This window comes from Mycteria americana, chromosome 7 (genome assembly GCF_035582795.1).
Source record: "Mycteria americana isolate JAX WOST 10 ecotype Jacksonville Zoo and Gardens chromosome 7, USCA_MyAme_1.0, whole genome shotgun sequence".
Classification (NCBI taxonomy): Eukaryota; Metazoa; Chordata; class Aves; order Ciconiiformes; family Ciconiidae; genus Mycteria; species Mycteria americana.
Window position 1 is genome coordinate 59,482,999 of NC_134371.1, and position 21,808 is coordinate 59,504,806.

General features: G+C 37.8%; 1 protein-coding gene across 9 annotated transcripts in view; it reads left to right on the plus strand.

The window, feature by feature from the left end:
- MAST2 (microtubule associated serine/threonine kinase 2) overlaps positions 1 to 21,808 on the plus strand; it is a 199,586-nt gene that overhangs the window by 126,900 nt on the left and 50,878 nt on the right. For 3 of the 9 annotated variants that reach the window (XM_075508684.1, XM_075508689.1, XM_075508688.1), the window contains 5 exons: positions 1,981 to 2,072; positions 8,949 to 9,024; positions 11,514 to 11,534; positions 14,123 to 14,201; positions 19,712 to 19,866. In XM_075508684.1, coding sequence (XP_075364799.1) covers positions 1,981 to 2,072; positions 8,949 to 9,024; positions 11,514 to 11,534; positions 14,123 to 14,201; positions 19,712 to 19,866 — 423 coding nt within the window. Of the gene's footprint in view, positions 1 to 1,980; positions 2,073 to 8,948; positions 9,025 to 11,449; positions 11,535 to 14,122; positions 14,202 to 19,711; positions 19,867 to 21,808 lie in introns of all 9 variants that reach the window. The other 6 variants (XM_075508691.1, XM_075508692.1, XM_075508686.1 and 3 more) reach the window with 4 other exon arrangements.

Here is a 21,808-nt window from a genome sequence, read left to right on the forward strand (position 1 = left end):
TCCAGACATCGCTGTAGTAAAGGGTATTTTAGGAACTCTTTTTAGCAAAGGGATATGACCATAGAGGATGGAGCTCTCTCTTCTCATTGTACTAGTGTTTTATATTGAGCAATATCTCAAATTCTTACATTGTAATTTGTATTAAAATAGCCAGGATTTTTTAATTTCTTGCATAGTAATATGTATTATATTAGAATACTCAGGACTTCCATGTTGCAAGAAAGATTTTCTAATAATATAAACATAATGTTTATCTGGTATTAATGTTGGAATTGAGTATTCTGTATTTTTCAACCGTTACTGGAATAGAGTGACTGAAAACGTATTAAAAAAATCCATGAACTGAGATTTTAAGCTTCTTAAAATCAGGCTGTTAGTTTTTCTGTACGATGTACACAATGGCAATCAGTTTTTGGATGGACTGTTGTTGAATAATACATGAATGTAAATGGAGATTGTATGGAATCAGTTGGATAATTTTGAGGAATGCTTTAAGTACACTAAAGAGCCTGAATAGCAGTTAATGGTGCTTCAACTTTATTACTGTTTATTATAGTTGGCAGTGCAGTTGTATTTTTTTTCTGCATCGAGTTCTCTAGTTTCCTATAGAACAGCAATAAAAAAAGCTTACAAATAATAATAGTCAGATGCACTGTATCCTGTGGCAGCAAAATAGTTTTGCATTAAATTGTAGTTCTTGGCAGCCTGAGCATGTTTATTGTTGGGCAGCTCCAGAAGATCAGCCAATGCAGGAAGGACCGAGGCAGACATCAGCATTCGGAGCTCTGCAAGCAAACAGGCTTTGCGTGCGCTTGCGGTAACCCAGTGTGGAGCTTCACAGGACACCTCCAGAGCTGGGCCAGCAAGCTTTTTGTTCAGCCTCTGCTCAGCCTTCCAGCTCCTGTCTATTCTCCCCTCCCTGTCAAGACCAGTATGATTTTAGTAACCTGTTTTGAGAACTGCTGAAGTAAGCAGAAATGCTTCTGCCATCTAGAAAGCAAGTTAGAGGTACAACGAATAATGTACGTAGCTTTAATACTTGGTCGGTTGTGAGATTTTGCTGGGAACTTGGACTGTTTGTTATGTTTAACAACAGGAGAAGTGGTGATCAGAAAGTGATTTAAATATCTAGTTGCTCTGGTTCACAGCTCCCATGATTTAAAAATATTTTCCTTGCCCATTACAATTACTTTTATCATATTTAGAGCTAAAAGTTTGCTACTAGCAATGACAGGCTGGGAAGCAAATGGAGGAACACATAATTCTCTTCATTTGTCTAAGTTTTGAAACTCCAGTGGGGAAAAAAATAAATCTGAGCTGCCTCATACAGAAGTGTTGCTTTCTTGCTGGAACAAAGTCATGGCAGTGAGTGGAGTTGATTCGGCAGAGGGCTTGTCTGAGACTTGCTTTGCAGAGTTTTCTATTGGTATTGCTGCACGTGTTCACAAAGATTCTTGAATCTCAGGTTTTAAGTTTTATTAGTAATCCTGCTCATCTGCTGAAATGTGCTAACACTTTGCTTTGTAATTTTATCTCTGCCCTAAGGAATATGCTCTGGTTTCTTATAGTAATAGCAAATAATTGTAACAGATTTATTTGCTAGGTTGGATATTGGTAAGAATATCTGAAGCACTCTGGAGTATTTTACAGGTTTCTGCTCTTTGTGTGATTTGTAAAGCATGAGTTGCGCATATTTTGTGAATCAGGAATGTGTTGTCAGCTATTTCTAGTGGCCTGTGCAGCATAAGATACAGTTTTTATATTGCTTCCAGTGTATTAAAACACTTGTTGCTGACAAAGTACCTTTCGGCCCTGTATGTTTACTTCTTTGCAGGGTCACTACCGAGACTGAGAGCGTGAGGAAATACTGACCTAAATACTGAAAGATTCCTCTTTAGCTGAAAGACATTCTGGAGGACCTACCTTCAGGTGCTTTTGTTCATCTGACCGTGCTTTATCGTTTATCTTTCTTTCTTTCAGCTGTCGGACAAGCAACAGAAAGAGTTTGATTGTAACATCCAGCACATCTCCAACTCTCCCGCGACCACATTCCCCTCTTCATGGACACACAGGTAACTCCCTAGGACTGCTTTATCTTGGAATCATTAGGAAAAATGTCAGTGTTCATTGTAGTCAGTTGGAACATATTGATACTCTGCATCAAAATACGCTCTTTGAAACTTAATCTGACTATAGTTTTTCACCTTTTCTAACTTGTAAGAGGGTCCTTATAGTTTCAAAATAAATGTTTTATGTCCTCATCTGTTCTGCACTTTCTAGTTCATTACCATATCCATCCTCCACTCTCTCTGGGGAATTCAGTCCTCTTACATCCTGCAAAAGAACTTGAGATGGAGAATGAAGTAAAATAAAATTAAATAAATACACTTAAGTAAATATCTTGTTTTGAGTCTCCTAGCATGGTTAATTTGTGCCAGTGATTCAACTGCAGTTCTCATGAGAAGAAACATCCTGCTTGTTTCTGTATGCCTCCGGCAGCCCGTCAGCTGTGCCATCTTACGGTCCCTCTATCTGCTACTTAGAGCAACATGAGATATTTAGGGTTCTTTCCTTTTTTTAGCATTACTGCCAGTTTTACCATGGCAGCAACTGGGAAATGCTCATTTCAGAGCAAATGGGCAACTGCTTGTTAGTCATCGAGGTGAAGTGTATGGAGATGTTCTTTTTATAGAAAAAGAAAGAATGATTGTTCAGCCTAGAGTTATGCCTATGGATAGTCAGCCTATGGATTTTCAGAAAGGGTCACACATGCAGATTCAATAGCTTGCCTGAACAGCACGTTCCCTTGATGTTTTTGTTGCTGAGGGAGGTAGGTGATGTGTGACTACATTGTTTTCAGTATTTAAAAATGCCAGAGAAGATGGTTGGGCTTCAGGTATGGCCCTAATGAGCACCAGTCAGTAGCATGAAACAGCTTGAACATTTGTGGCACATCATCCACAGTAGAGCCTGTCTGGAAGCACATCACTGTTGCATGTAAGACAAGTAACTGTTGTTTTCATTATAATCAGACTTTTCTCCTCCTACATGGTAGTATGTTCAGTAAATACTTTCTGGAGATTGAAACTAAGGAAATGCTGAGAAAGAACAGCAAATTGATAGTAGCTCAGCTAGAAGGAGCCATCTGCTTCTGTTTGCAGAGCATTACATCTTGAGAGGTGACATTGAGCCTGTTGAAAGGAAAAAGACGACCAAAATTACTGTTCAGGGATGCCCATGAAATCCTCAACCACCCTAAGTTTTCAGAAAACCTTGTCATATTTGCTTGGGATGCTATAAAGCTGGAAGGCTGGGAAGTTACTATAATGACATTGTTTTATTAAAATGGCCCATGATTTTCAAATTCAAATGTTAACAAAATCTTAAAAGTAGTATATTAAAACAATTTTCTTTTTGCTTCAGCATCTCAGATAAAATACAGGACCAAAAATATGCATAGGGCAATTCCCTTTTACTTCAAACTCCCTTGGTTCTGTCGTGTGTGATTATGATAGTGATAACTTTGTAAAATTTAGTTTCAACAAGGGCATTTTTCCTGGTAGAGATTCTTCACTTAATTATGTTGTACTCTTTACTTTGTTCTTAAAGTTGATATATATGTTGGATTTAGAACATTGACAAATTCTAAATTAGCTGTACAAGCCTTTACCTAAAGTGATAGAGAAAGATTCTCCTCAGAATATGGAAGAAGTGTCCCTGCTCGGCAGATTGCAACAAGATGTTGACGTGATCGTTGCTCAGAAAACAAATGCAGAAATGTTCACAATAGAAACATTTATATTTTCTTTTGAATTGCTTTTTTCCTCTGTCTATTTAAAAAATGAAAAATTGCTCTTAGTGGCTGTCTCAGACTTTACAAGCTTATCTTTTATTAGAAGTATGCGACTGTCTTGTAGAAACTAGAGTAACTAATCAGTGGTATGCCATCTTTCTTCAGCAGTAATTGTCAAGTATTTCCATTTTTTATTCTGATGTTGCATATGGGATTTAAAACTATTAATTAAAAGGATATCCTTTGTGACCTCCAAGAATAGCCAGTAGAGCATAGGAAGATAAATCACTTGTTATTTGAGTTCTCTAGCAGTGCTATATTTAGGAGTCTTCCCTGGGAAAAATAATTTATTCAAGAGACAAAAGTAGATGAAATTTAGAGTAGAGTCACAAATATTTTCTTAAGAAATATCATATATGAGATGTGAATTTGAGAACAGGCTGTGGTATTTGTTTAGTATTTGAACAGGATCTGTCAATCTGTTTGTTCAGGAACATCCACTGATAAGTTACTAAGAAATGTTGGAGCCTCTTCCTGGCCTCTTTTGTCTTGAACATGCTGCTTTTAATGCCCATTCTGAACCTCTCATGAATCAAAGGAACAGCAAGTATGCAGAGAAATCAGGGAGGCTTTCGAAAATGTGTCTGTTTAGAAACCACTCTAAAACCAAGTCCTGTATGGCACTAGCCTCAGGAGTTATTCTTCTGTGTATAATATAAAAGTCGGTGGGTGTGATATAGCACAGTTGACTGTCAATCAGGCAAACCTGCCTCCTAATGAACACTGATCCAGGCAGGTACACTTACTATCTGAAGCAGCATCCATATAAGATGCCAGGCAACTTCATATCCTAGAAAATTTAGAGGAAAAGTAATACTTAAGAGATGTCAACATTTGTGATGGAAGTACATCCAAACAATTTTAACTCTGCCATGAAATCACTTCGGATTCAAGAATGCTTAATGGATTTGAAGTGAGCTAATTCAGTTTTCAAATGGTACGAAATAACATTTTCCAAAATGAGCTGGGACCTTGGAATAGAAAGCTACAGTTTGTTAACTTTGTGGTAAAGTCACTCTGCTTGTCTAGTCACCCAAACTTGGATTGAAGTGACCAGTTTTAGGAGTACAGGTTTGAAAATCCTCCTTTTATTCTAAATTATTTTTCTTTAAAAATCAGAGGGAAAAAAGGTATATATGTATGCTCCTTACAATTTTTTGTATTTGTTTGAATCCATTTTTTAAAATCTGAAAATTACAGAGAAGATGTGCACAGTACACCTGTTATAGCATACCCATTAGGGGGTTGATTACTAAGTTACCATTAGATTGTATTTTAAAGCGAAAACCTTAAAATCAATCCAAGAAAGCAACATCATCTTTATAATTCATTAGGAAAAAGATAAGTTCTTACAGCTGGATGATTGAAGTTCAGGCTATTTTAAAATTTACTTTCCACAGCTGTAAGGTAGCCAGGTTGCTTGCTGGCTTCCAGTGGAGATGCTTATCACTGCTGGGACCTTTGTGCTGCTCCTGTCTGCAATGGCAGGTGGAGGGAGCTGCTCGCAGGCAGCACTGTGGTACTGAATTATTCTGCTCTTTCCTGCAAGTTCATTTCCACCTTCTGGCAGAAAAATGGCTATTACTAAGGCCTCTATTTATTTATTATTTTTAGAGTGGGCAGAGTATGTAACATACTGCTCTAGATCCTGCCCTGGTTATCAAAGCTGCAGTTCATCAGCATTTCATGTGTGTGATCCTCGGATGGTGTGAGAACTATATATGAGACAGGTGGCACTGTCTTTGGTCATTTTACTTTTTTTGGTCATTTTAAGATTCGTGCGTGCTGGAAGACAGCTAATTCTGTAACATGCAATAAGATCTTTAGCTGCTTGTGTTAATATTCAGCAAATAAGGTTAGTATATCCTATGTAGAAGACCACAACAACTTTGTCTTTTGTATTTATTTATTTTTACAAATCTCAGAAGCAGGTTTTACAAAATGGTTCTAGTGTAAGTTTTTGGACTCAGTACCTAACTGATGAATGTCATGTCTGTAGATGAGAGCTGAGACTTTCACCTATCTGTTGCCCATAAGGTCCGGTTTTGTACTTTGAGAGTAGCGGATTTACAAATGCTTTGGCTGCATCCTCCTTCCTGTGTCCGGAAAATGTAAAGGTTCATGCCTGAATTATTAACGTTCATGTAACTGTGTTGATTTACCTAATGGGTAATTATTCTGTGTAACAGCCTCCCTTGAGACAGAGTTGTTTCAGGTTCAGTAGTAGCCAACTATAACCCTTGAGCAGCAGGGGAGTTTACCTTTGCTAACACAATAAATAGGGTTTCGATCAGCCTTGGTGAACGAGAGCATTTCACTAAGGCTTCTCTTATTAAAATTCCTTCAACTATAGCAGATGCAGCAGTACTGGGAAATTTTAGGGAAAGTAGTAATTCCCTTTCTCCCTGTTGTTGTTTTAAAAGCTTCATCCAGACTTGAATTGAGTAGAAAAACTAATTGCTTTTCATTTTAAAACTAGAAGCAACTCACAGGGGATCCAATTAAAATTCCAGTGTCTGGAAGGAAATATGCCATATAAATCTGAAAAAGTAGTTGCTTAAAACATAGTCGTATCTCTGTACCAGATTGTGCAGGCTCAGAAGAATTCGAACACCCACATACGTCATTTCAAAATTTAAAAACTGTCGTTACCCAATTTGCTTAGTTATTCTGAAATCCTATTTTGATCATAATCGGGGAAGTTTACAAAAGATTGATGAAGATATTAAAAGGCAGTGGCAGTTCATTGCTTGTTTATTAACAGCATTGGGCAATGGGCTTTTTGTTCAAAAAGGTCATCTTGACACAATAGGGTTTGTCGGCAGTAAAGCTTGAAAAATGGGGAGGCAAAGACCAAGGTTCCCACCAAAACTGGCAGCTTTCGTTGCTTTGTTAGAAGATCTACATAACCACGGAAAGGCCTCACTCCTGCTGCATTTCCTCCTGACCTAAAATGCTCCTTCAGCTTTCTGCTAGCAAGTCAATAGTGACCCTAACCCTAGCTGTATGCTGCTACCAGGACATGTGCGTTTATGCACCCTTGATTTGCTCACTTTGTGGCTATCGTAGCCTTCTTCCGTCTTTCTTGTAAGCTTGCAGTGCCATCTAGACTGTCAAACCAGTCTTCTCTTAATTCAAAAGCAGTATAATGTATCTGTTTTTCCACTGTGACTGTAAGAATTAAAATGAGTGCAAGCTTAATAAATGAAGCACCAGAAATCATCTAGTTATTGATTTCTGATCACTCTCTCCCCTTCCCAGTTGGATATACTGGGAATGGGTTAAATGGTATCTGGTTTGGGGTGAAGACTTGCATTGTGTTATATTGCACTGTGAACTCATTGTTAGTTCTTAACTAAGAATACAGAAGAAAACCAAGCCAAAGGAAAACAAACCTGTTGCTCAAACCCCTTGTTTTTAATTTAGTTTGCTCCTGGTGAAGCAGATTGTGAAGTGGTCTGGAATTCACTTACCTCTCCCGTTCTCTCATCGCCCCTTGACACATGTTAGACCAGCCTGGGGCTGCTTTAATCTCAACCAGCTGCTATTTTTCCCCTTGTAGACCAGATGGAGTTTGCTGGCCTGTGCTGCACTGTGGCCATCCTCGTACCCCAGGTGGCATCAGCTTGTTCTCTCTCTCCTCCTCCCTGCCTGCCCAGGCATGCTTGCCAGGTGTGCACACACCTTGCTCACAAGAAGTTGTGGAGAGATGCCACTGCAGTTTTTTGTGAACCATTTGTATAGCCTAAGCGTGAGTGAATGTTACCTTTGACTGAGCACAGTGCTTATGTTCCATTTCTGCTTAGCACAACAGTTAAAGTGTATGAATAGCTTGTGTTGAAATTAATGCAACTGAATTATAAAGTTCGGTACAGTGCTGGATGGGACCATAACCTCACAAACAGTGCTGGCTTGGGGGGCAAGCTGGGCACTGAGTACTTCTCCAGAAACAGAGACAAGTCCTTTGCAGATGACTCATCATTGATATTTGACTTCTCAACATGACTTTTAAAATAAATCCATTTTATATGGTATCTAAATTTGAAAAAATTTCTGATGACCACAGTTGTGTATCTTGCAGTGCATTGCTTGACCTGTATCTATTTAGTTTTCCTGCTCTTATTTTAATGTTATTTTATCTTCTGTGAAAAAAAAAAAAAAATTGCTGTTGACATATGTTTACTATGTATAGTTTCTCTTTTGTGCCTGTATTAAGGATCTGAAAGAGCAAACCACTTAAGAATATGCCCAAAAGAAAGCACACTCGCTGACATGAAGCTTCTAATTAATCCATAACTTTCAAAGGTTTCTGCAGTTAGTCTGTAAATGATTCTGGCTTTCAGAAGGGCTTTCTATGAAATGGTCGCTTTTTACTTTGAAATAAAATAAATTGCAATATACCACTTACCAGCCATATGCTTGCACATCATATGACAAAGCCCAGAGAAAGTATCCTTGTGCCAAGTGAAAATGAAGTGTTATTTTTTCCTCACTGTATAAATTCACTGGAACTTTCATTTTCATGGTCGAAGGATTATTTCAGAAAAGTGGTAGTTAGGGTGAATGCTGATACGTTATAGCCTGATCATCTTACATGTGTATAGTCCTTTCATTATCATGTGCAGTTCCTTTGGTATGTCTTTTTTTTTTCCTCAGTGAATTTTGTGTTCTGCCTTGACATACATTGTGAAGAAATGCTTTCTTACTATTTATTATTCCTGAAACTGTCATCAATGTCATTTCTCACTCAGGTTTTTCATTGAGAAGTGTTAGGAAAAGCTTGTATACAGAAATCATTGCACAATATTAAGAGACTATATTGTGTATGTGTGATACATTACTTACCTGAAAGTAAGAAAGAAAATGTACACCTTAAATTATTTTAAAAGGAGGAAAAATACTGATACATCCATGTTGGAACATTTCTTTAGTAAACTAATGCTCAAATGCTCAAAGACTCAAAGCTCCATATTTTCAATTATTTGTGTCTACAACTTGCAGTTGAAAGTCTTTCTGCACAGTGAAAACTTACTCCGTTTGTTGCAAATGTGAATGAAAATTTTTTTTTTTTTTTTTTTTTAACTTTCTCAAACAGGTAGTAGCCCTTTGGACAGTCCCAGGAACTTCTCTCCAAATGCACCTGCTCATTTTTCCTTTGTTCCTGCCCGAAGGTAAGGCAGGATCTGTTCTCTTTGGACTGGCAAGCAAATAGTCTATATACTTTTATTTAGAAATGGCCTATGGATTAGAAGTTTTTTGATTGTGTTTTACTTTCTCTGATGTTTCCTGTTTTGTTTTGTTTTATTTTATTTACATCTTGGCAGCAATCAGAAAGTATTAGGTGCTTTTCAGACCTAGAAGAAGATAAAGTAAATTAAGTAGTCAATACTGCCAAGAGAGGAGGCAACGTTCTCTCAGAAGGATGATATAACAAATAATTTAGTCATAATGACATTAAAACCAGTTATGATTAGGATAATAATATCTTAGTTGTAGTCCTAGATGCTCTTCTCACTGAATATTTGAGGTGTATTCTAAGTGTACTGATCTTCTTTGCTATGTCTGCACAAAGACGTAAACATACCTGAAATTAGGCATGCATAACTGTGTGTGTATTCATTCACTGCCTTCTGACGGGTAGTAACTTTTTAGTTTTCTCTACTGTCTTGGGCATTGGTGTCAAGAGTACATTAATGCTCTAACAAGGAAAATAGCTGATAATTGAAATTGCAAGTCTACAAGAACTTCTAGAAGAGCAGCACTGAGAGACCTGAAAGTGAAGCTATCATCTGTCCTGCAGTGAATACTAGACAAATGCTGGGCATGCCATATATCAAACTGGTGGAAAGAAATCTGATGCTATAGTGATGAATTTAGTGTAAGGAATAGGATAGAAAGAATAAAGACAGCTGGGAGAAGCAGACAAATAGTGTATTGAATGTCGTATCCCAGCAGGTAGGCAGAAATGGATAATGATACAGAAAGTTAAATTTTGTGGAGAAATAAAGAACAAGAAAAAAAGAGATCCCAAGCAGGGTTCAGGCATAGTAGCAGGATCATAGATTCAAGCCTGGAGAAGATAATTTGGATTGGCTAAACTCTGCCTTGGTGGAAAAAAAACCCTGTCTCTCTTAAAATGATCTGAGAACGGGAAACGTGTGATCATCCTGAGAGGAAGTAAGTTTTCTGAGAACGGTGGATTTAGCTTGAGGACTAGTTAGAAAAAGGATAGGTCTCAAAACTTCAAAGAAGAATAAAGGGTTAGGATTTGATGAAATAAGGTACACCCTTTATCTGAACGGCAGGTAAATCCTGGAGCATTTCTCCATTAAGGTGATTTGCTAGAAGACCTGGTGTCCTTGAATACTGTTTGTATTAGTCTGAAGTAGAATTTGGTTTTCAGGTCTTATGTAAGGAAAAACTTTATGATAGCATGTGAAATGTGACAGACTGGATATGTATTTTCCTGTTGCCTCAGGGGGGAAAAAATAGTGTTTTACCTGCTGGTAAAACAATTCAAATGGACTCATGGCATCCATCTGTATTTTTAAAGAGGTATATGAGCCTGATCTGGGTGTATTCAATTAAGTTGTGTTGAAGTCAGCTGAATTTTTATCAGTTTGCACAGTACCTGGAGTTCTGGACCCTTGAACACAGGAGGAAAGTTGCAGCTGAAACCATTGTCAAAACTTAACATAGTTTTTCAACATCATGTTTCAACTTGATGTTTCAGTATCATTGCTTTCTAAAATTCCAAGCAGAAAATAAACGTTTTAATAATAAAACTCTGAAGAGTGCCCTTCCATACTTTTCCATGTTTAAAATCTAATTTTTAAAGAAATACATGAATAAAGGTTAAGTCTGTCCTATCAAATACTCTGGTTCATTTTACACTATGCATGTTGTGGTCTATACTTTTTCTGTCATTGAAAAGAACACTTAAGCACAGCTTGTTTTAGAAACTTGTTTCTATTTTCTACTTGCATTACACCCTGAATAGCTATGACAGCAGTACCGATACATATTTATTAGATTATCACATGGTCGTATCAGAATAACTTCTATATGATGGTATTAAGTAATTGAAAGTGTGGTGCTCTCTTACCCCAGACAAACGGATATTTCACTGTACCCTTTTGATTGGTGTTGTGTGGGTCTTAAGAGATGGTTCTTACCTGATTTCCTCCCGTTGCCATCACAGAAATAATTTGTTGCTGATTTTCTGCCTTTTCTATTTGTTGTAATTTCTTCATTTATTATCCTGTTTGGACTTCATTTGTGATTTCCATTCTTTCATTATAGCCCTGTGATGAGTTGATTCTTGGGACAGACTAGGAAACACATTTGGAAAACTCTTTTTATTGTAAAGCCAATTTCACTACAATATACTGCAAGATTGTCCTTAGTTTGACTAGTGGTTAATCATAAATCCCTTTCTAGACACCCTTTCAGTGATTGTGTCATAGCCACAAAGTTAGCATGTTCAGGAATCCTCCTGTTTGAATAAGGAAATGTGTGGTTAATTCTGTCCATATTCACTAAAACTGATCTTAGCGAAGTACCAGGAACAGAAGATGAGGGGTTTTTTTTTTTCAGAAATCACATGTGCATCTTTTACTTCTCCCTCTCTCATTATCATTGTACAATTTCTTCCATACAGCCACGGACACAGAGCAGACAGGTAATGTGTATCGTATTGCTGTTGTTTGTGTATGTGTATGAACTATGCTTCTGTGCAGCTAAGCCTGTGTCCCTAACAAGTTCATGCTGTAATAACCCCATTTAGGCATTCAGCTTCCATTCTTTGGTAATCAAAACAGGAAATCTTTGTGTTTTGGCTTAAAATGATAAACAGGTAGTGCTCTGGAGAAGATGCATTGTTCTTCTAGCACCTTCTTGTTTTGAAATTGATCTGCTGTTCATTGAATAACATTTAGCTGCCATAAAAATACCTCCTTAATTAACTAATTAAAATGTCATTTTAAAGGCAAAATTTGTTGTTCCATATTTTTATTGTGCTAGCAAAAGGTCTATAATAAATAAAATAAAAGACCTAAAAATTTATTTCCAAGTATCTTTTCCTGAAGCAATATTGCATGAGGTGTCTTTAAAAATATGTTTATTAACAAAATATTGAAGTAACTTTGACATGTTTTGCATGAATGAAGGAGGAATTTTCTTTTAAAGTCTTTTTCCCATGGCCTTTGATTTGGAAGATTTCTACTCTTGTCCCACTTCTTTCTGCTAGAATAGAGCTGATACGTGTTGTCCTGAGTGCTTAGCACATTGCTTGCCTAGATTGCATCAGCAGAAAATAGCCCAAGCATGAAGAGAGGTGTCCTGTAATTTTCTAATTGAGAAAGGCTTCTTTGGTTAACTTTGTCAAAATGAAAATTCTGAAGTAATGTCAATACACAATTTAGGCAACTCAGTAAAAAAGGGATTAGGCTTTCCTTTTGCAAAAAATGAGTGACCTGTGCATTCCTGTCTACTGTTTGAGAAGTCAGGAACATACTGTCTTGCTTTGGGACTGAGGGTCCAAACTGAGGTTGAAGCATTGACCTAAATATTTCCCCAGAACCCCTGCATGTTACAAGAAGCTGAATGAAGATCATTGAAGTTTGGTGTTCAGTCACTGACCGCATCGTGCAACGACTTTGTAATGCTGACATTTGTTGTTTTTCAGGGTTAAGAAAGGAATTTAATTTCTCTTGAAATTTTTTGAGATTGTTCTTTTACATGTAATTGTCTTGCCAAAGAAAGCACCACCTGTGGCTAAATGGGGTTTAGCTATAACATGCATGCAATAGAAATTTGCATTACAGCTTGATTTTTTTTGTTTGTTTTAATGCATGAAGCATGAGTCTTCTTAAAAAGCTCTCTTGCCATAATATTCTTTCAGTGATGTAGAACAGTGGGTTTATTTCCCTCTTGTTCTAAGGTAGATGGCAAAGAGGAGTGGTGTGTATCAGTGCCTGAAAATAAAAGGAACTAGATCTGGAAAAAATATAAACAGGCATTTATGTCTGGGTGTGCAGTGAACTTTTTTCTGAAGATGAGACTTCATGGATATGGGTAGTGAGATGAGAAATATTACTGTGAAGATGATAACAGTTGAGTTTTTTATAAGCACTAAGCACTATTTCAGACCTGTGCCAAACATCCTATTTTATAATGCACTTGCATTAATGTATGTGTACCCAAAATCCCCCAAATCTTTCCAGAGTAAGTTAGAACGGTGAACTGTTCTAATTCAACTTCACTTTATGACCAGTTACTGAAAATCTGCTGTAATCAAACAAACAAGTGGAGACTGATGTGAGGAAGAGACTTCTTTAACATCCACCCCAACATGTAACAAAACAGGTTATAGGACACAAAATGCATGCGAGACTGAAATAAAATCAGAGGCAGAAAAAGCGCTGAGACCGAGCTGAATGTACTTCAGTTTCCATCCTTGCTGAGGCGGGTTTTGGGGGGAGAGGAGAGTTTCAAGGAGGGCAATACTGATTCTTCTCAAAGCAGTTGTATAGTTCCTCAGTTCCTCAGTTTTGATGTTGGTAAAACAAGACCTTTTCCTCAGTATCTCCAGGATGTTTTGGCTATTTTCCCTGAGGGTCATGTTTCTTTGGCTATGATAAGGAAATAACTACTAATATTATATCGACTGGAGGAGAAAGAGGCCGTAGGTGGAATTTCTGTGATTTCTATCTTCTCTGTATTTTGAGTGGACCTCTCTGCTCTGTTCAGATCTGCTGTAGTGGATTTAATTCAGCAGCTGTGTCAGGCAATGTGCTAGGCAGAATGCCTTCTGACTAGGTAGACAAACAAGTCTGCTTTCAGTTGATTCTTGATCTAATCTGAATTTTTTTCCTCAATTTGAAACTTTATTAGGAAGACAAGGAACTGCATCAGCAAGACTGTCTTTTTCAGAGAAGCTTGAAATGAGCTGATTTCATTTGTCTGTTTTAGAAACTCCAATTTTTACACAACTGGTAATATTTACAAAGCAGCTACTTAATGCAGGAATCTGATGACCATTGACTTTATCTTTTCCAAGGTCACTTACTTTTGCTTTTAAAACGTACCCTAGCTGCTTTTTCACAAAAAATTCACTTGTTGTGAATAGGATACCTGATTTATCTGAATAACTTGAGACTTTAGTAAAAATGTGAGGTTAAGAGATTTGAGGGAGGAAAATGTGTATTTCCCCCAAGTATTAGCCACAATATCTCCCTGACAGTAATTTTCCTTGCTTCTTTTCCCCAGAACGGATGGACGCCGCTGGTCCTTGGCCTCCCTTCCTTCATCTGGATATGGAACAAACACTCCTAGTTCAACAGTTTCAGTAAGTGGCACAGACTTTTTCAAGCAATTCAGTTTGTACAAACACACCCTAACAAATCAGCTTCTGAGTCTTTACTAAAATATCTGATCTTTCTTCATTGTTTTGCTAACATTATTTAATATACTAATTATTTTAAAAATTATTTTAGTTATTGGTTCTGCTGCTTTTTCCTCCATTTCCCAGCTCCTTCATCTTGCACTTTGCCTTTAGCATTGGTGAAATCCCAGTGCAGCACTTGGCTCGACTGATCAGTTGAGACGCACAATGTGTCAGAAGTGGCAGGACTCAAAGAGATAGTGCATAATTACTAGCCAGCTCTCAGCTTTTTTATAACTGGGAAATGAAATTCTTGTCTGCTTTCAAGTTCTTAGTATGAAACCCTCTGCTAACAGGCTAGCAGAAAGAAAAACTGATAATCCACATCTGTTACTTAACTCCAATAATTTGACCCTCCTAATGAAGCTTTTCAGTTCTTACACATGTCATTAGAAAGGCCGGCTGCAGTTTGCTTGAGTTCTGTACTTTCAAAAGGCTAGTATGTCATTAATACCAGTAAGGTAGCAGCACCGTGTTAACCCTTATAACTCTCAGGTACTCCATACAATGAATCTTGTCCTTTAGTTTATGCAAACCAGATGTTGCAGTTATCCACATAACAACCTTGCAAAGCCAAGCATAGAGAAATTAGAAATGTTAAGGCTACCTGTACAGAGTTAATGTAACACGCTTTTGTATGTGTGTTATGGTGAGTGTCTTCATCTGTGTGGTCACATATCACTGCCTCTTTCCATAATACTTCTACTGATCGTTTTGGTTTATATGTTCTGTTTAGAGTATGTTCCTAATAATTGTAATACCTGCATTAATTAGGACTCAGTACTCCATGTTATGCAAATCTTACACTGAATCATTGTTTTCCTTGTGAGCTGTTCTATTAAGTTCATCCATACACTTTCTAGTGCCTCTCAAACACAAATTTATCATCACAGTTCCTTAGGAGGTGAGTGTTAAATTCAGTCTATATAGCAAGAGAAGAAATTGGGGTCAAAAGTTTCCTTTTAGTATAAATTGATATGATTAAAATTTGATTTTGCAATGTTAATCTCATCTTTATAGCTTCATATGTTCAGACACATTCCTGCAGACTCTAGTTTGCACAATTTCCAGAATTTGTTATTTTTTGTCCTTCAAGACAGTTGTTTTTTTGTTGGGCTGGTTTGTTGGGTTGTTTTTGTTTTTGTTTTGTTGGGGTTTTTTTTGTCTCCTTAGAATGCAGGAGACTTTCAGTCTCCTGTGGGAGAAGTCTCTGTATGTGTGTCTGTACAGATATATGGGCAGGAGCACAGAAAAACATGGCAGAAGATTTCATTATCAACATGGAAAAGATGCCCCTGGTTTCGCTGCCAAGCAATATTATATATTCAAGCACCTGAGAGCAGCTGTTAAAAAGGAGCCACTGCTTTTGCCTTTATAGTCTTAGGTTAAGTCTTTATGGGCATAAGCCGTGGCTAGGTCCTCTTCTGGGTGCAAGCTATGAGAGCAGGCAGCAGGTACAGTTACTTTCTGTATGGATGACATCCAAATAGTTTGATCATTGATTGCCACTGTGAGAATTTCCAAGATGCCCATGAAGATGACACCTTTGGAGACCAAACTGCCTGCAGTATCTAAGTCCTTCTTACCTGCAGGTGTGATCACTAGTTTTTCAAGAGTTTATAGTTTGACCAGCCTTTGGGTAGATGCCCATGGAGAGAGGAAAACTAACAAAAAAGATCTGTTGGAAGTATCAGTCCTTGCTTTGAAATAGGGACGTTAAAGCTACTTTTAGAAAGTTCTCAGCTTTCTGACATGGGAAAGAAAGCATATTTGTCTCTTGGCATGTTCCCAGAAATAGCTAGATAATTTTGATTGAGACTTTTCCAGAAAAAATAAAAAACAAACAACAATTCTGAGATAGACGTGTCAAATAGAAAGCATCAGTTCAAATGGTGTAAGTATTATAAGGTTGTAAGCACAGAAAATGAGGTGATATAAATGAGAAACATGAACTGATAGTCATATGTAGATCTGAAATCACCTTCCTGCAGGAAATAGTTAGACTGAAACCTGTAATTCCAGGAGACACTGCCCTCCCCCCTTAGTATTACATTTCTAAGCCAATCCTACTTACTACTTACTATGACAATGCTATTATCGTAGTATTTCATAGATTAGAATTAATTTGAATTGATCTGAATAAAACCTCTGAAGTTGATAAGCAGTATTATTCCTGTGTAGACTTTAAACTGAAGTAAGAAGTAGGCAAGGGTCTTGTCAAAAGGGCACAATGAATTAATGCTGTAGATGCACATTTAACAGAATTTTGGCCTTCCATTTGGTGTGATCAGTCCTCTAGATTACATTTCTTTTTCAAGCGAGACAGAAGGAAGCCGGTAGACCTTCTTTCTGGTGTACTTATCAGTAGGAAATGAAATATCAAGCAGAGTGTCAGTTCTGTGTGTTGGTGGCCTGAGTTTCTGTATGGCAGTTAGAGCTGACCTGCATCTCTGTGGTCATGGATCAGCTGCTCCACCAACCAACTGAACAAACCAAGACATTTAGCTGTTCTAAGGTCAGTGGAAACCTGTAGGTTCTGCTTTACTTTTGGCTTCCAAATGAGGGATTACACTTTTAAAAAATACACATTTACCCTTTTCATACAAATCGTGAAGATCAGATAAATCTCATCAGACCAACACTGAAAAAGCTGGAGAAGACCTTCTTTCAGGTTAGATGAATATAGAACAGTCAGTTGAATGGGCCAATATACAATTATTTTTAAACGTCTAATCTGCTATTCATTTGCTAGATGCAGAGTTAATATATAAGCTACTATAGTATTAGCTTGAATTTTTTTTTACTGCATCTGTAATTAAGACACCAGGGAGATGTTTGTATTAGTCTGCTGCAAATATTGAATACAGTGATGTGATTACTTAAAAATCAATACTTCAGAAGTGTTTCACTTCGCTTTCATTCTTTTTCATTGAAAGGTTGTATTGCTTAAGACTGCTAGAGAAGCCCTTGGCAGAGGAAAGTCCATTTCTCATCAGGTCTTTATCTTCAGGTCTCTCTTTAATTATTCTCTGGAATTACAAACTTTGTGATCTGATTCCTTTTAAGGAGAGGAAGTGGAAGGAGGATTTTGTTGGGTCATCCATGAGTTGACTAGCACTGCTTCCGCAGTGATTTTGCTGTTGGGAGACGAAGTTTTTGATGCTTTTTCTAGAATATCGGTTTTGATCCCTCCCCCCCCCCCCCCCCCCCCCCCCCCCCCCCCCCCCCCGTAACTAGTATCTATGTGCTAACCTTTCTTAATGTGGTAGTTTTAGTTTAATTTTGTTTTGAATAAGACATGTATTTGTAATGCCAGAACTTGAATACCTGCTAATGCAGGTTTGTAAGACAGCGTCTTTAGTAATTCCTGCTCTATTGCAGGATTCGTGTTATTCATCATGAATGGGATGTCAACTGACACGTACCTTTCTTTGAAAAGCGTTGCTGTTTTTTCATAGGCAGGTACTTCTTCCTGCTCCTTGTATTGTGTAAGACACAAAGAAAGACATCAAAGAAAGCTCTGAAAGTCAAACAGGGCTTGCATAATTCTGTACTACAGGGGGAGAATCTTTCCTGTATTTGGCATAAGCAGTGCGCACAGCAGAACAGCTGTGGGCAAAGGGGCTATCAAATACCCAGACTCTCTGTCTTGACTTCAGTGTGAATTAGACCAGTGTAAGCTGATACACTATCTGGATAATCATCACTGTGTGGACACTGTGCTGGAGATGACTTCCCAACATGATCCCTGCACCCAGACCTGCCTGAAGGAAAACATTGGAAGTGGTGGCTTCCTGTTCCAGTCACGCCTGGGGAGTTTGTGCATGTCCCAAGGCTTTCAAGGGGGTTCTTTTCTGTAAATACCTCTGTGCAGTGCAGAGGGAGTGGATCTGGGGTCTGGAGCCAATTATATTTCTATCAAAGAATATGATCTTTAGGTTTATAAGTTCTCACATTCAGATCTCCATCTCAGTCTTGCCTAGAATTCTCTAGATAAGACTATGCTAGGATCTGCAACAATCTGCTTAGTTTTACTTCAGTTCAAGTGTAGATGTTACCTTCTTGACAAATTTGGAGGTACCTGTTTTAGGTGATTTCAGATTATTTTCTCTTTGCTATCAACATTACAAACATGCAGGACTTGGTTAAAAGCCTTGTCAGAATTTTACTTTCGTTGCTTGGCCATACTTCTTAGCTTTCTTTTCCAAAAACCACCAACAGCAAATAAATCTAGAAAAGCATGCTAGGTGAGTTAAAGCTTTGGTCATACATGTTGTATCATGTATAATTCCCTCCTACCAATACTTCTGATACTAGGATGCAGTGCCTTCCAGTTGGAGTGAGGGTCATTGTAGCAAAAGGAAAAGTTTTTCCACTGGAACATTGTACATAATTAATTTCATCAGATCAATAAGGAGCCTTGGAACTTAGATTAGGATGATGCTTTTGATAAGACCCACTGGTGTTATTCAGTCCTACTCTGGTTATTCAGCACTTCCGCCCCTCACCCCCCTACCCCCCACCCTTTGTTTTTAAAGAGGATTTTTAACTTGTCCTTACATAATACATTTTCTTTTGTAAACTGGAAAGGGGCATTGAAAAATCACACAAGAAAAAATGCATTCGTTAGTTGAACTACAGCTTTTTCCCCTGGAACATCCAACATTTTATGTTATTAACACTTCCCACAAATATTTGTTTTAATCTCAGGTTTCTTAAGGTTCAAAAATTAAAAGTTTCATGTCTATCATTACCACAGGACGTGTGTCATATAAATGTATCAACTTATTTAAAGATGAATAAGCTATTTATAACAAGAAACTCTGTTAATCTTACAACTCTGCAAAGTCAGCTACTTTCATTTTATTACTGCCTACTTGGTTAGAGAAGAAGCCTGATGGGTAAAGGAAGGGAGAAATAAAATCCTGACCGTTTACAATAGCAATTTCCAATGAGAGCCAATAATCAGCAAAAACTCTCATGTCTACACAGCTCCATAGCATTCTGCATGCCAGTGAAACTCCTGAGCTAAGAGAGCATGAGGGAAAAGGAAAGAAAGTTGCTCACCACTCCAGGAACCTCCTTGGCCTTTCCAGAGTAGCACTGGTACTCATGTACCTTCCTTTCTGTCTCCTGATAGTAAATTACCTGCATGATCAGATGTAATGGTTCCAGAATCGGATGCAATGGCTTATCCTTCTCCCAAAGTTTTCCTGATATCACCAGCTCTGTCATTGTACGTATGGGTTGGCTTAGCCTAATGAGAATAATAAAGAGGCACCTGGTCTGATAAGTAGCTTTCTTTTCCGCTGGAGTGTGCAGTGTCTGGCAGAATCCGTTCCTCTTCCATTCATTAGCTGACCCCTATGCATGCGTTTAGTGCATTTCTTTTCTGTATTTTTTTCTGTACTCAGTCATCATGCTCATCTCAGGAGAAGCTGCACCAGCTGCCCTTTCAGCCCACGGCAGATGAACTTCATTTCCTGACAAAACATTTCAGTACTGAGAGCATCACTGATGAGGAAGGCCGCCATTCTCCAGCCTTGAGGCCTCGATCTCGCAGTCTCAGGTGAGCTTCAGGTTGTTTGTTGTATTTTTAAGATGTTGGACACATGTATTGCATTTCTATGTGTGCTTTCAGATCTAGGAATAGTCATTTGTAGTTGTTTTGCTACACGTTTTTGAAATTGTTTTAATCAACATTTAACCCACCTCACCTAATCAGAAAGCATATATTTTTTTTACATTCGATGCTGAGGTTTTGGGTTGCAAAATGGTTAGCATAGCCTGCTTTCGTATCTCTGACTTTTGTATCAATAACTCTATGAAAACATGATCCACAAGCATCTCGGACTAAATCTATAGGATGTAGATTTCCTTTACTGAAGTTTCTTAGAATTTTGCTGCATTAATATAAGGAAGTGGTTACAGTCACTGTGAATAACTTTTCCAGCAGTGCTTCTGAAGGGGTGTGAAAACTAGAGTAGATGAAATCAAAACCTTAAATGGAATTGCACCCAAGAGCAATTTTGTAATAGTGCTGAAAACATTTCTCCTGCATTAGCAGTTGAATAATTTTTACTGTTGCTTCAGAGAACTGGTTGTTCAAAGATAGCTATCCAGGGCTTATTTCCTTGTGCAGTTGACTTTTCCGTGCTTAAAACCAGAAGCAACTAGATCTTCATCTTTCAGAGAATTACAGGATGACTGAGGTTGGAAAGGACCTCTGAAAGTCATCTTGTCAAAACCCCTGCTTGAGCAGATTGCCCAGGACCACATCCAGACGGCTTTTGAATATCTCCAAGGACAGAGATACCACAGACTCTCTGGGCAATCTTTCTTGCAGGTCTCTAACAATTATGTGGAATAAATCCACAAACATTTTGTATCATGGCAAAAGCCTTAAGTTTTGCTATGCATTTAGTGCTGGATGAAGTGAATGAAAGTCTAGAGATGCGTACCTCTAGACGCAGCATCTTGTGAAAGAAAAAGGATTTATACAAGAAGGGGACAAGGAAGTGAAGTCTCCCTTCTGCTTCTCATCTGAGGGTGTCAGAGGTGGATATTACCTTTAAATTAATGGACAAGATTCAGAAATTAATGGACAAGATTCAGATTCTGCCAGCTGGAAATACTGAACTAGTGTGTCCAGCTCAGGACCTAGGCCAGGGTTTGTAATGGAAGGAAGTGAAACAGGCCAAGATAACAAAAAAATCCATGGGGAGTATTGTGTCATGGCAGAGCTGACCTTTCATGATTATTTGTAATTATTTGTATGTTCTGAACTTCAGTGCAGGCTGCATGGTAATTGCATATGGATCTACTAAGTGTAGTTACACAGTAATCTACAGGAGCAGGTAAGTACTTGTGGGTAGTAGTACACTTAGCCTGTGATCTCCGCAAATTGCCATGTAGTAAAAGACTAGTTATATGATTTGTACTAAGTCTCTTTGAACGATAGTCCTACTTCAGTCCTCTTACTGTCACTCTTAACGCTGACTATCGCTGAGTAGTGTAACTGTAGTAGTACTAATTCTTTATAGATAAGACAGCTACTGTAGGTAGGCAACACATCACTAAAGTAATTATTGTCCTTTCTAACACAGACATGTTACTGTTGGCATAATGAAGTATAAGACACTCTTGCTAATGCAAGAATGATATAAACAATAAAATGAAGAGCCCAATTTTATTTTTTTCCTTGTTAATACAGATTATCAATTTGCTGAGAATTTTACCTCTGTGAGCCAATTTAAAAGCAGAGTTATCATATAGTAGGTTTATAATTTGTAATGAGACTAGATTAATTCAGTGTGTCATATAACTATGTGATTAATCTTCTTCCTCCCTTGAATGCTTTCTCTAGCTCTCTCTGGTTTTCAGTGTGATAATGGCCAGCCTTATTGGTATTCCAAAGCTTAGAATGAAGTAATTTAATTTTTTAAACTTACAGTGCCTGATTTGTTTTTCATTTTGCTTATTGCTAGTACTGTGATGCTGTGTGACACTAA